General features: G+C 48.2%; 2 protein-coding genes across 6 annotated transcripts in view; both read right to left on the bottom strand.

The window, feature by feature from the left end:
- Window positions 1-8805, bottom strand: part of senp6a (SUMO specific peptidase 6a) — a 10414-nt gene extending 1609 nt beyond the window's left edge. Inside the window, exons 1-22 of one of the 5 annotated variants that reach the window (XM_025056720.1) lie at window positions 8332-8805; window positions 8111-8228; window positions 7003-7096; window positions 6784-6847; window positions 6576-6682; window positions 6317-6469; window positions 5980-6035; window positions 5685-5779; window positions 4272-4683; window positions 3941-4182; window positions 3709-3849; window positions 3593-3626; window positions 3221-3412; window positions 2529-2722; window positions 2278-2453; window positions 1924-2040; window positions 1700-1822; window positions 1302-1394; window positions 908-1221; window positions 641-726; window positions 172-260; window positions 20-88 (exon numbers count right to left, since the gene is read on the bottom strand). In XM_025056720.1, the coding sequence (XP_024912488.1) occupies window positions 20-88; window positions 172-260; window positions 641-726; window positions 908-1221; window positions 1302-1394; window positions 1700-1822; window positions 1924-2040; window positions 2278-2453; window positions 2529-2722; window positions 3221-3412; window positions 3593-3626; window positions 3709-3849; window positions 3941-4182; window positions 4272-4683; window positions 5685-5779; window positions 5980-6035; window positions 6317-6469; window positions 6576-6682; window positions 6784-6847; window positions 7003-7096; window positions 8111-8228; window positions 8332-8352 (2990 nt within the window). In that variant the 5' untranslated portion in view covers window positions 8353-8805. Of the gene's footprint in view, window positions 1-19; window positions 89-167; window positions 261-640; window positions 727-907; window positions 1222-1301; window positions 1395-1699; window positions 1823-1923; window positions 2041-2277; window positions 2723-3220; window positions 3413-3592; window positions 3627-3708; window positions 3850-3940; window positions 4183-4271; window positions 4684-5684; window positions 5780-5979; window positions 6036-6316; window positions 6470-6575; window positions 6683-6783; window positions 6848-6947; window positions 6967-7002; window positions 7097-8110; window positions 8229-8331 lie in introns of those variants that run through there. The other 4 variants (XM_025056718.1, XM_025056719.1, XM_025056722.1 and 1 more) reach the window with 4 other exon arrangements.
- A 110-nt stretch (window positions 8806-8915) lies between these two features.
- LOC107988765 (uncharacterized) lies at window positions 8916-12067 on the bottom strand. Its single transcript, XM_017033504.2, has 5 exons — window positions 11978-12067; window positions 11433-11723; window positions 10580-10864; window positions 10142-10270; window positions 8916-9189 (listed from the first exon to the last, which is right to left on the bottom strand). Exons 1-5 carry the CDS (start codon window positions 12033-12035, stop codon window positions 9161-9163), a joined length of 792 nt encoding a protein of 263 aa, XP_016888993.1. The 5' UTR covers window positions 12036-12067; the 3' UTR covers window positions 8916-9160.
- Between the last annotated feature and the right edge of the window lie 6 nt (window positions 12068-12073).

The following is a 12073-nucleotide window of genomic DNA, read 5'->3' as shown; positions in this document are numbered from 1 at the left end:
CCCCCCCCCACTGACTCACTCTCTGAGTGTTTTGACCACAGTGGAGCGGGCGGGGCCTCTCAGTGAGTCCATGATGAGGATACAAGGTCTGGACAGAAGAAGGGTCAGAGGTCAGAAGATAAGAAACAGGGGGAGAACAACAGTGTGGCGCCTCCTGCAGGACAGACTCACTGTTTGCAGATGGCGGCTTTAGCAGCTGAGGTGGAGCTGCCGGCAGTGACAGGGTCGTCTGTTAGAGTCCCATCCTCACTGAGCTCATCCTGGAACAACAATGACAACAACAACAAGATGAACAACAACAACAACAACAACGACAACAACATGAACGACGACATGAACGACGACGACAACAACAACATGAACGACAACAACGACAACAACAACGACAACAACATGAACGACAACAACGACAACAACATGAACGACAACAACAACAACAACAAGAAGAACAACAACAACAACAACAGCTTCTTTGTAGCAGCAGTGTGCTAATGCTAACTGTTAGCATTTCTCACCCATGCCTTGTGGGTAAGGCAGTGGAAGAGCAGCTCTGAACATATTTGCCCCCCCCCAGTACCACTAGAGGGGGTAAAGTGTGGAGTCTCTGAGGACAGAGTGAGGGAGGTGAGGGAGGAGTCACCTGAGAGGAGCTGTGGTCAGAGAAGGTGAAGGTTTCCTCCTCATCTTTACTGGCTCCATAACAGACACTGATCCTGTAGAAGTCACCTGAAGAACAAGAACAAGAACAAGGACAAGGACAAGGACACACCGTCACCATGTGACTGTCACCACGTGACTGTCACCACGTGACCGTCACCACGTGACCGTCACCATAATCAGATATGTTATTGTGAAAAGAAAATGATGAAACAGTGACATCTGATGTTAGTCTGGAGAATAGCAGGACCTTGAGAACCTTGAGGACCTTGAGGCCCTTCAGTCTGGCATGTCTCCACCCTCATCAGTGGACACTCACTGCTGAACTGCTGCTCCAGCTCTGATTGGACGCTCCCAAACTGGACCTCCGTCTGAGCCTCGGGGCCGCCCGGAGACGCCTGCTCCGAGCCGCCGTCCAGGCCGTCTCTGTCCGGCGACAGGGGGCGACAGTGATCAGGGATGTGTTCGTCTGCTGTTGGATGGTCGGGGGGGAGGCGGGGGTCACAGGGGAGGTCAGGACCATCCAGACCCGGGAAACAGATGACGGCCAGGTACCAGTGAGCTCTGGGGAAAACACCAACACAGTCAGCCTAGTGCAGAGGCAGCGCCATCTATAGGCAGAAGAGAGCAGAGCGCAGACTCACGACTCATTGATGGGAACAAAAATAAAATCCTTCTGGAACAGATCCACGTGTCGAGTCCACGTCTTCACCCTGTTGTGCTTCCGTTTCTGGATCCTGCAGGAAAATCCCAGACAGTGATGTCATCAACGCTGACATCATCATCATCCATAGTGATGTCATTAGCAGTGATGTTTCAGATGTGAGTCTGAGCTAACCTTTAGATACCTTTAAGCTAACTTCATAAGCGTTAACCTCAGATGTTGACCAGCTGTAGCTTAGCCTAACTCTTAGCTACGTACGGAGCTAGCTCTTAGCTAACTTCTGTCTTTAATAAAGCCTGTTGGTGGCTAGCCCTTAACTGTGCCTTGTAAGAGGTGTGGTGTTTTTGGGTGGTGGTGGTCGGGGGTGGGGGGGCTCACGGCAGGTTGCTGGTGTCTGGGAGGTTCCTCCTCTCCCTCTGGTTCAGTCGTTTGTAGAAGAAGGAGCTGAAGATGTGAATCCTCTGAGCTTCTTCCTTCTTCAACTTTTCTAAGACTAAATATCTGCAGCAGAGAGAGGAGACATGAGGGAGGAGACATGAGGGAGGAGACATGAGGGAGGAGACATGAGGGAGTCGTGGAGAGAATCGGACTTTTGGACTTACTTTAAATAAAAGTCGATGATGACGTCGTTGAGGAACTCGCCCTCGTTAAGGCAGTGCAGGTCTTCGTTGGTGACCGAGATCCCACCTTTGGAGGGAGGGGGAGGATAAACCATCAGCCTGGGGGGAGGGGGGAGACACAACAGTCAGGTGAGACTAGGACCAAGGTCAGTGAATGACTGACGTGGTGGTCTGTGTCAGATCCAGGCTCTGTGGGGTCTGTTGTCCAGGGCACAGACGGTCCAATCAGAACGCTCCCTGACACCTCTGACCTGGACCTTGAACCACTGCTTGAGAACCATCACACTGACATCATCTTCATCATCACCCCCTGCTGGCCACTTCCTGGAGACTCACTTGATGATTGGTCCAGAGAAGGTGGGCTGCAGGTCAGTCATGTCCTCGTCCTCATCACTGAAGAAGGTGCTGGTGTGTTGACGGGTGGACATCCGTGTTCGTCCTGGGACGCTGTTGGACATCAGGGTCACCTTACAGGCTGGGATGACTTTGGAGGATGTTTGTCCTGGTTTGGCCTGCAGAGGGCGACAGATACAGTTAGTGTGAGGAGAAGCCGAGGTCATCGGCGAGGTCATCAGTGAGGTCATCACCTTGTCCTCCTTCTGCCTGCTGGCCTTGTTGTAGTTGACCAGACGGGCGTTAGCCTCGTCGAACGTCAACTTGGTGGGAAAGTTTTCCAGGCGGTTGGTCCGGCCGATCTCAGCCAGGATCTCCTCCAGGATCATGTGTTCCTTCAGCGTCAGGCCGTTCTCAAAGATCAACACGATGTACTTCTCGTCCGACTCTGAGACCAAACCAGACTGGAGGTTCATTACTGCCACCTACTGGGTCTATGTTTACTTGGAAATCCATCAATCTGACACTAAAAATACTTACAGCAAAATACTACAAAAAAAACAACTCACAGCAACCTGAAACCACTACAGCCGTCTGACTACAGACACTATAGCCGTGTGACTACAGACACTACAGACACTACAGCCGTCTGACCACAGACACTCCAGCCACTACAGCCGTCTGACCTCAGCCACTACAGCCACTACAGCCGTCTGACCACAGACACTACAGACGTCTGACCCCAGACACTACAGCCGTCTGACTACAGCCGTCTGACTACAGCCGTCTGACTACAGACACTATAGCCGTGTGACTACAGACACTACAGCCGTCTGACCTCAGACACTCCAGCCACTACAGCCGTCTGACCACAGACACTACAGCCACTACAGCCGTCAGGTCAACAGTCTGACAGGGTGTGTGTGTGTGTGTGTTGTCCACTCACGTCCTCCGCTGCAGTCGTACCAGTGACCTTCCTGCTCTGGGCTCATGCTCAGCTGCGTGCGCAGACGTACACACTCCAGGGGAGTGGTCTGGAAGAAGAGGACCGGAAGTTTCCTCACGCTGCACCACTCACAGCTGGTCAGCTCCGACGCCCACAGACAAACCTCCATGGTGCTGGGCTGAGGTCCAGGCACTGAGAGTCACAGACACAAGACAGGAGGACAGGTGAGGACATGGACCACACCGGGGGTCCACTGAGGACCAGACTGAGGACCAGAGTGAGGACCAGACTGAGGACCAGACTGAGGACCAGACTGAGGACCAGACTGAGGACCAGACTGAGGACCTGCTGGACCGAGGACCTGGGTCATACCTTCAGTCTCCAGCTGGATCTGCTTGATGGAAAACTGAAAGAAGGAAAGAAGAACTTAGATTTTTCCCATCATTGATCCTGTGTGTGCTGTGAGCGCCCCCTGTCGCAGGACTCACCACCACAGGCTTGGTCACCATCCTGCGCAGCGTCCCCACACGGACACTCCGACATTCCAGTATGATGCTGTCGCACTTTTCCGACGTACATTTGGACTTCTTGGCTCTGGGAGGAAACTGCTCGGCCGGTTGATTTCCAAACTGAAGAACCGTGAAAAGAAACAACGGTTGGATTTATTTATTTATTTATTTATTTTCTGATGTGGTGGTTTTTCTGTTTTCTTCCACCGACCTGGTCCTTCATCCGAGCCCGACGTGGAATCATAACCTTCATGTTCACGTCTTCAAAGAACTCCATGTTGACCTCCTCCTGCTCGCCCACGCTCTTCACTGCTGCCTCCACCCTGCCTCCAGAGGGCGCTGGCGAGGAGTGGGCTGAGTCGGCCGGTCGAGGGGAGACACTGTCCAATCTGTTGACACTTCCTGTGCTGGCGTTGTCTGCCTCCTCCTCCTCCTCGTCACTGGACAGGACGACTGTTGAGGAAACGGTCGTAAAACGGTTTTGTCTGAACAAAGTGATGACATCATCATCATCATCATCATCATCATCATCATCTTCTCACTGGGGTCGTTGAGCTCGTGCTGTTGGGTGGATGTTGTCCTCTTCCCATTGGTGGGCTTCCTGGCTCCGCAGCAGCCCGACGTTCCGGCTAAAAGAGGAGTCCTACTGTTGTTGAGAGGCAGCGCGCTCCCCCTGGTGTTGGAGACGCGCAAAGGCAGCACCTCGCTGCGGGTCACCTTCGCGGTGGCGGCCGGGGCGTAGAAGTTCTGCTGCAGCAGGTTGTTCGGAGTCATCGACGTCTGAGACCTGATTGGAGGTCGGGGGGTCGGGGACGACAGTGTAGCCTGCTGGCAGGGAGGCAGCACTGCGGCTACAGCTGACGCACTGGGCCCACAGATCTGACACTCGCCTCTGTCGCCACTCGACCTGTTGCACTTCAGACACACAGCGGAGAAGTTTGTGGAACCAGGGGGCTGATGGGAAAGTCAAAAAGAAAAAAGACGAACCTGAGCTTCAACACATATGTTAGGGCTATCCTTTAGCTGCGCATTTTTAGCCATTTCTTCAAGGTTTTCAGTGATCATTCAGAAAACTGTAAATCATTTATCTTTATGTGACAGCTAACTTTTAGCAGCTAACTTTTAGCAGCTAACTTTTAGCATCTAACTTTCAGCAGCTAACTTTCAGCAGCTAACTTTCAGCAGCTAACTCTTAGCAGCTAACTTTCAGCAGCTAACTCTTAGCAGCTAACTTTCAGCAGCTAACTCTTAGCAGCTAACTTTCAGCAGCTAACTTTTAGCAGCTAACTTTTAGCATCTAACTTTCAGCAGCTAACTTTCAGCAGCTAACTTTTAGCAGCTAACTTTTAGCAGCTAACTTTTAGCATCTAACTTTCAGCAGCTAACTTTCAGCAGCTAACTCTTAGCAGCTAACTTTCAGCAGCTAACTTTCAGCAGCTAACTTTCAGCAGCTAACTTTTAGCAGCTAACTTTTAGCAGCTAACTTTTAGCAGCTAACTTTTAGCAGCTAACTTTTAGCAGCTAACTTTTAGCATCTAACTTTCAGCAGCTAACTTTCAGCAGCTAACTCTTAGCAGCTAACTTTCAGCAGCTAACTCTTAGCAGCTAACTTTCAGCAGCTAACTTTTAGCAGCTAACTTTTAGCATCTAACTTTCAGCAGCTAACTTTCAGCAGCTAACTCTTAGCAGCTAACTTTCAGCAGCTAACTTTTAGCAGCTAACTTTTAGCAGCTAACTTTTAGCATCTAACTTTCAGCAGCTAACTTTCAGCAGCTAACTCTTAGCAGCTAACTTTCAGCAGCTAACTCTTAGCAGCTAACTTTCAGCAGCTAACTTTCAGCAGCTAACTTTTAGCAGCTAACTTTTAGTTCTTCTGTATATTTTATGGTCATCTTCAGCTGGTTCTTTCAAACCCTGCTGCCCCTCACATGTGTCTCTGTTGATCGAACGTTTACCTCAGCAGCTCTGAGCTGTGAAGCCAGGGGGCAGCAGTCGCCCACAGGTCTCTTCTTCTGCTGAACACGACGTCGGATACTCAGAGATCCGTCCTCTGAAACGGTAAAAACAACACACGGCGTCCACACTGTTTCTCAAATCACAAATGAGGGAGAGAGGTGAGGGGAGAGGGTGAGGGGAGAGAGGTGAGGGGTGAGGGGAGAGGGTGAGGGGAGAGGGTGAGAGGTGAGGGGAGAGGGTGAGGGGTGAGGGCGAGGGTGAGGGGTGAGGGTGAGGGGTGAGTTGGACTGGTACCTGGACTCTCTGGACAGGTGAGGGCGATCCTGTCCACCTCCTCAGGCTGCTCTGTGCTGTGGAGCAGGGACAGACAGAAGACAACACAAAGACAAGGCTTTGAGACGCACGGAAGAAAAAGTTCTAACTGAGACCAGCTGCTCCACTGCTGCCTCCTGTGGTCAGTGTGTGTCACTGCACAAAGGATTTTCAACATTGGTATAACTCATGAGAAGTGATGGAGCATCAGTGGATCGACGAGTCTCTCAACTAAAAACCAGAGGTCAATCAAAATGACCTCTGGTCCAATCCCGGAAAGACAAGAAAAATGGCCGACCGTGCCGTTCACTGTCCTGACCTTTGCACTGGTTTCCCCTGGACAGAAGGCAGCTGTGCATGCTGGAAGTGACGGCCCTGTAAAACTACACCCTGGGACGGTGCCGGGTTCAGGATCAAATAGTTTGTTCTGCTCGGCGGCGGAGACGAGGTCGCTCTGGTGAGAGAGAAGTCACTGCAGGGAAGAGAAAAAGGTGAGTGTCGGTAGTCATGACGACAGTAACATCCCATCATCACCATCACGGTCACCGTCTCCTTCTGACCCCTCTGTCACGTCATACCTGCTCTTTTTTGTTCCCACTCTGTTCTGTGGCCTCATGGGAATATTTGACCTGTTTCCATAGGTTCTCAGTGGGTCAGAGGAGGATAAATGTCTGAGAGCAGGAGACTGGACACACACACACACACACACACACAGATATGAACACAGCCTATACGTCTACTTGAACTTATTAATACACGGGGTTATAAAGTGACAAAGACCCAGACCTTCTTCTCCTCTGCTGAGGCCACCTGTGGTCTGTCCATCTCCTCCATGTTCACCACACTCCCACTGATGGAGGAAAACATGAAGAATGGTTTGAGCTTTAGTTCAGACCAAAGTCCATGGAGAAAATCAGAGATTTTAGCTTCCTTAAACTCATGTTAAAGACCCAGAGATGGTCCTCGATGAGGAGAGTCAGCAGTGAGGATGATGGAGGATCTTACTCGTGTCTCCTCTGCTCCTCACTATCAGTGGACAGAGAAAAGCTCCAGCTGTTTTTGTAGCCTCCATCTCTCCTGCTCTCTGATCTGTTTAGGGCTGGAATTGGGAGAACCAGACAGGAGTCAGTGCAGGAGAAAACACCTCCACACAAAACAATAACAAAGTCAGACAGAAGGTCGTCTGGAATCAAACACATCAAGCTCTTTGCAGGTCCTTCTGCAAGCTGCTGTTCAGGATAAAATAAAAAGTTGAAAGTTCGCACAAACACAGATCAAAGATGTCAGGGCGGGGGGCGGGGGGGTCAAAGGCTATTAAAGCTTGATCTGATAGCATACAATAAAAAAACAAGAAAGACATAAAGGTTATCTCAGACACAGATAATCATAAGACAAAGAAGAAAGTCTAAGGTTTAGGACTAACATGGACGACACAGGAAGCTAATGCAGATTATATTATGAATTACAAATCAGAATTCGTTATTAAATGTTTGCTTTCATCGTTTTAGCAACAAAACATATTTAAGTGATAATTCCCATAGATGCAGCATAGGTAGAGCCACTCACATGAAACTGCTAATGATGCTAATGTTAGTGGCTTCTCTACGCAACCAGAGGAGGATGCTGGGACAAAATAGCATTTTATCAATTTATTTAATTGTTCTGTTTTTTTCAAACTTGTTTGTAAAGAATCATTGTAAAATAATCTGCCTTTAAGGCCAATTAAGGCCTTCCTTCTTTATATTCCTTGGTGCTAATTTAGGAGCTAGCTGTGCTAACCACGGAGGCTAACAATTTTCGTTTTGGGTGTTTGTGAAACTAATTCAAAACCGAATCGAACTCAGAAAGGTTTCATCCGGTGCTGTACATTTCCACTTCCATAATTCGGCTTCTGTGTTCACCCACAGCTGTGCTGCAGTCAGTGGTTTTGAAGTCCTAGTAACCTCCGCTAACTTTAGCAGCCAGGTAAGCCATATAGCTCCAGGAACATCCGCGGATTCTGCAGCGGATTTGTGCGGAGACAAGCGGCTGTTCACGGGGTGCGAAACTGTAGGACAGCGGGTAAAGCACGTTATGCAGAGCTGGAGCAGTGCAGCGGACTGTCAGTGCTCACCTTCGAAGAACAGGCTTCTGTTGTTAGCCATGTTTATTCCATGATCCTGGTTCAGTTCGGATGACAGCAGCGGTGGGATACGAACCGCTTGACGCTCCAAGTGCTCCGCCCGTACGAGCTGCGCGGACACACAATCAAACTCACCGCAGTGTCCAGCTTGGCTGGATTTCGGGGAGAAACGACCAAAACAAGAACACAGGGGAATGGAGTTGAACTAGCACCTTTTCATCTTCTGACGTCATCTACCTACAGTTACGTGGGAAACTCTCAAAGCTCCTAAATCTGCTGGGAGACGGAGCTGCTGCGGTTCTTCCGGTCGGTAAATGTGGCTAAAAATAAACCACTTTAAACCAGTTCTTCGTTGTGTGGGTGACAAACAGACAACGAAGCAAAACTCAAAGGACACACCGGCATCGGAGGCTGTTCACGGAGGGTTCGGCTTCTTCGTGGTTAACGTTTACACATCCGTAACTATCGCCGGAAGTTACTGGAGGAGGTCTTCAAAATAAAGTCCTGTCCATCTGAAGTGGACGCAGTCATTTCCCCTGCGTTTATTGTTAAAATGGCTCAGGATATAAAACCAAAAATACAAATGTGATCAAAAAAAGACGACTTTGAACTGAAGAGAGAATCGGTTTGGGAAACTTTTGAAATGTTGCTGACTTTACTGAACGTTCCACTTCAGAAAATAAAACGTTTGACACAATATTCTTGAAATAATCCAAGAGTGACACCAGGACCAGGACCAGGACCAGGAGCAGGAGTGAAGGAGTGTTTAAAGTGGAGTGAATCCATCAGAAGAATCCTTTGTTGTTAGATCTTTATTGTTTGTTATCATCGTTGTTGTTAACATCATACAGTGACATTTGAATCTTCACCTCAGACAAACGTATGGAACTGGAAATCCAACCGCAGCACATGTACGTCAACTCTTCAGACTACACACCAACAGATTACTGACTGTTTCAATAAAACAGGGGGGCGGGGTCTGGGGGAGGTCTGGAGGGGGTGATATTTGTGGACGAGAAATGGTGACCACATTTCCTGAACTCAGCGCCATCTTTTTTCTTTCAAACATCCTGTGGAACAAACAAACGTCAGGATGACTGTGAACTTCTGTCACACTGTTGTAGTTCAGCTGTAATTCAGCTGTACTGTAGTTTAGCTGTAGCTTATCTGTAGTTTAAATGTAGTTCAGCTGTTGTTTATCTGTAGTTTATCTGTAGTTTAGCTGTAGTTTAACTGTAGTTTATCTGTAGTTTAGCTGTAGTTTCTATGTAGTTTAGCTGTAGTTTCTATGTAGTTTAGCTGTAGTTTAGCTGTAGCTTATCTGTAGTTTAAATGTAGTTCAGCTGTTGTTTATCTGTAGTTTAACTGTAGTTTATCTGTAGTTTAGCTGTAGTTTAACTGTAGTTTATCTGTAGTTTAGCTGTAGTGTAACTGTAGTTCAGCTGTAGTTTATCGGTAGTTCAGCTGTAGTTTATCGGTAGTTCAGCTGTAGTTTATCGGTAGTTCAGCTGTAGTTTATCGGTAGTTCAGCTGTAGTTTAGCTGACCGGTCTTGCTGTAGTTTAGCTGCAGTTTATATGTAGTTTAGCTGTAGTTTCTATGTAGTTTAGCTGTAGTTTTACTGTAGTTCAGCTGTAGTTTAGCTGTAGTTTAACTGTAGTTTATCTGTAGTTCAGCTGTAGTTCAGTTGTTGTTTATCTGTAGTTTAACTGTAGTTTAGCTGTAGTTTTACTGTAGTTCAGCTGTAGTTTATATGTATTTTAGCTGTAGTTTATATGTAGTTTAGCTGTAGTTTAACTGTAGTTTATCTGTAGTTTAGCTGTAGTTTATATGTATTTTAGCTGTAGTTTAACTGTAGTTTATCTGTAGGTCAGCTGTAGTTCAGCTGTAGTTTAGCTGACCGGTCTTGCTGTAGTTTAGCTGTAGTTTATATGTAGTTTAGCTGTAGTTTAGCTGTAGTTCAGCTGTAGTTTAGCTGTAGTTTATCTGTAGTTTAACTGTAGTTCAGCTGTAGTTCACTCACCAGTGTCTCTGACGATGACAACTGTGATGAAAACCATCAGGACCAGGGCTGTGATTCTCAGTGTGACCATGATGCACCTCAGAGGGGGCCAATCAGAGGAGCCGTCCAGGGCAGGGGAGTCCGTTGAAGCTGGACAAGAGACGTCAGTTCAACAACTGCTCCAGGCAGAAGAAAAACTACAACATTTTTACAACAAGTAAAACATACAGCAGCACGTATACGAGGAGTCCCCAGGGAGACCAGCACAGACGAAGACCTGGAGCACTGGTCAGGACCACGTGTTTGTCCACCTTTGCTCAGTGTACTCATCTGTGTGCATACATTGGTGCCCCCTAGTGGAATCCCCTGGACCCCGAGCTACGTCTGTTTACAATCACTTTGCTCAAATACCATAATTGTTGCCGTTTTTACGACTGCACCAGTTACCAGAGGAGTTACCAGTTCTCTTATTCTCTTTGATGATGGGTGAGAACCTGCCCTGGACCAGGGGGTAGTTGTAGTCATCCACCACCTGGCAGGTGAAGGTACTGCTGCTGTTGTTGGTCACAGACAGGTTTGATTGACAGCTTGTCTGTTTCCCACCACACCAGGTGTTGCTCAGCTCCAGCCCGTCTTGATTCACCCAGCGGACTTTCCTCCCTCTACAGACGGGCTTTGGATGGAAGAAGCGGTCCATGGAGCAGGTCAACTGGAGGTCACCGCCATGTGACGGAGACGAGGACACTGGAGAAAACACAGCAGTCTATAAAAGGAGGTATTCTTCCAGAATAGTTTTTTTTTTAATGTGTCAGTAAGATAACGGCTAACGGCTAACAGCTAACAGCTCTCTGTGATGCTAAATGACTTTTCACCTGTTTTACATGGGTTTTTTCTAGTATTAACTTGTTTTTTGTAATTATTATCAGTCCATGTCAATTATAAACTATTTTGTTTTTGTAGTATTTTTTTCCTCTCAAATACTGCATACAATACAAAACAAATACTGCATGCTAACTAATCTGTTTTCTAAACATTTTTCCTAGCTTTATTTTTTTTGGGGTAAAAAACTGTTTACTAGCACGTTAGCAGTCAGTTAGCAGTAACTTTAACTGTGTTTAATGGCAGTCGTGGCACTTCCTGGCTAGCATTAGCGCGTCTGGTACTGTTTAATCAAATAATCCCTGGGTAGCACGGTGCTGAGGAGTTTTTTTTGTTTTTTTATTTGTTTGTTTGCGACTTCTCCCTGTGGTGGAGCTGGAGGTGGAGTTGGAGCTGGAGCTGGAGCTGGAGGTGGAGGTGGAGCTGGACCCACCCGTCAGGACGTTCAGGAAATGGGCGTTGTATTCGTTGAGTCTGGAGCAGGAGTAGCGTCCAGAGTTGTGGCCAGTGACGTTGGTGACGATCAGAGAGCAGTCGTCCTCCACCCTCATGACTCCGCCCTCAGCCCCTGGAGGGAACCTCGTGGTTTTCCCTTTACGGATGACCAGTGGGTTCTTCTCTCCTCTCCTGTAGGTCCAGGGACTTCCAGCACAGCCACGCCCTCCCAGACACGGCAGAGTGACGGCGGCGCCGGCTCTGACGTACAGACAGCGGTGCTCTTCACCTGTGTGAAACAAAGGAAATCCTGACTCTGATGTGGGACTGGGTCGGTCCTGACCCCCGCACTCTGACCTCTGACCTCACAGATGTTCCAACCACCTGACTGTGACACAGTTACAGGTGATCGACAGCTTCTCTGACTGACCTCGGGGCGACATCCCCTTTTGTCCCCCGACACAGAAATCTTTGGTTGACGACGTCCCAATCACATCACAGACAAACAAACAAACAAACAAACAAACAAACAAACAAACTGACCGTCAAAGTCACCGCTGAAATGAGACAAAAGAAGAGGAACTAAGACGGCCGGAATCATTCTCCACTTCTTCTCCTGTGCTTCTGTCGACTGACAAC

The sequence above is a fragment of the Cynoglossus semilaevis genome, chromosome 7 (genome assembly GCF_000523025.1).
Source record: "Cynoglossus semilaevis isolate Cse_v1.0 chromosome 7, Cse_v1.0, whole genome shotgun sequence".
NCBI lineage: Eukaryota > Metazoa > Chordata > Actinopteri > Pleuronectiformes > Cynoglossidae > Cynoglossus > Cynoglossus semilaevis.
The sequence above is the reverse complement of the archived record's forward strand: the minus strand, read 5'-3'. Positions and strand labels throughout refer to the sequence as shown.

Excerpts from the sequence above, each read along its gene's own strand:
- LOC107988765 (XM_017033504.2), bottom strand. The coding sequence starts at position 12,035 with ATGATTCCGGCCGTCTTAGTTCCTCTTCTTTTGTCTCATTTCAGCGGT. Across the intron at positions 11,724-11,977 it reads TTTCAGCGGTGACTTTGACG|GTGAAGAGCACCGCTGTCTG; the intron begins GTCAGTTTGTTT and ends TGTTTCACACAG. Across the intron at positions 10,271-10,579 it reads CAAAGAGAATAAGAGAACTG|CTTCAACGGACTCCCCTGCC; the intron begins GTAACTCCTCTG and ends TCTCTTGTCCAG.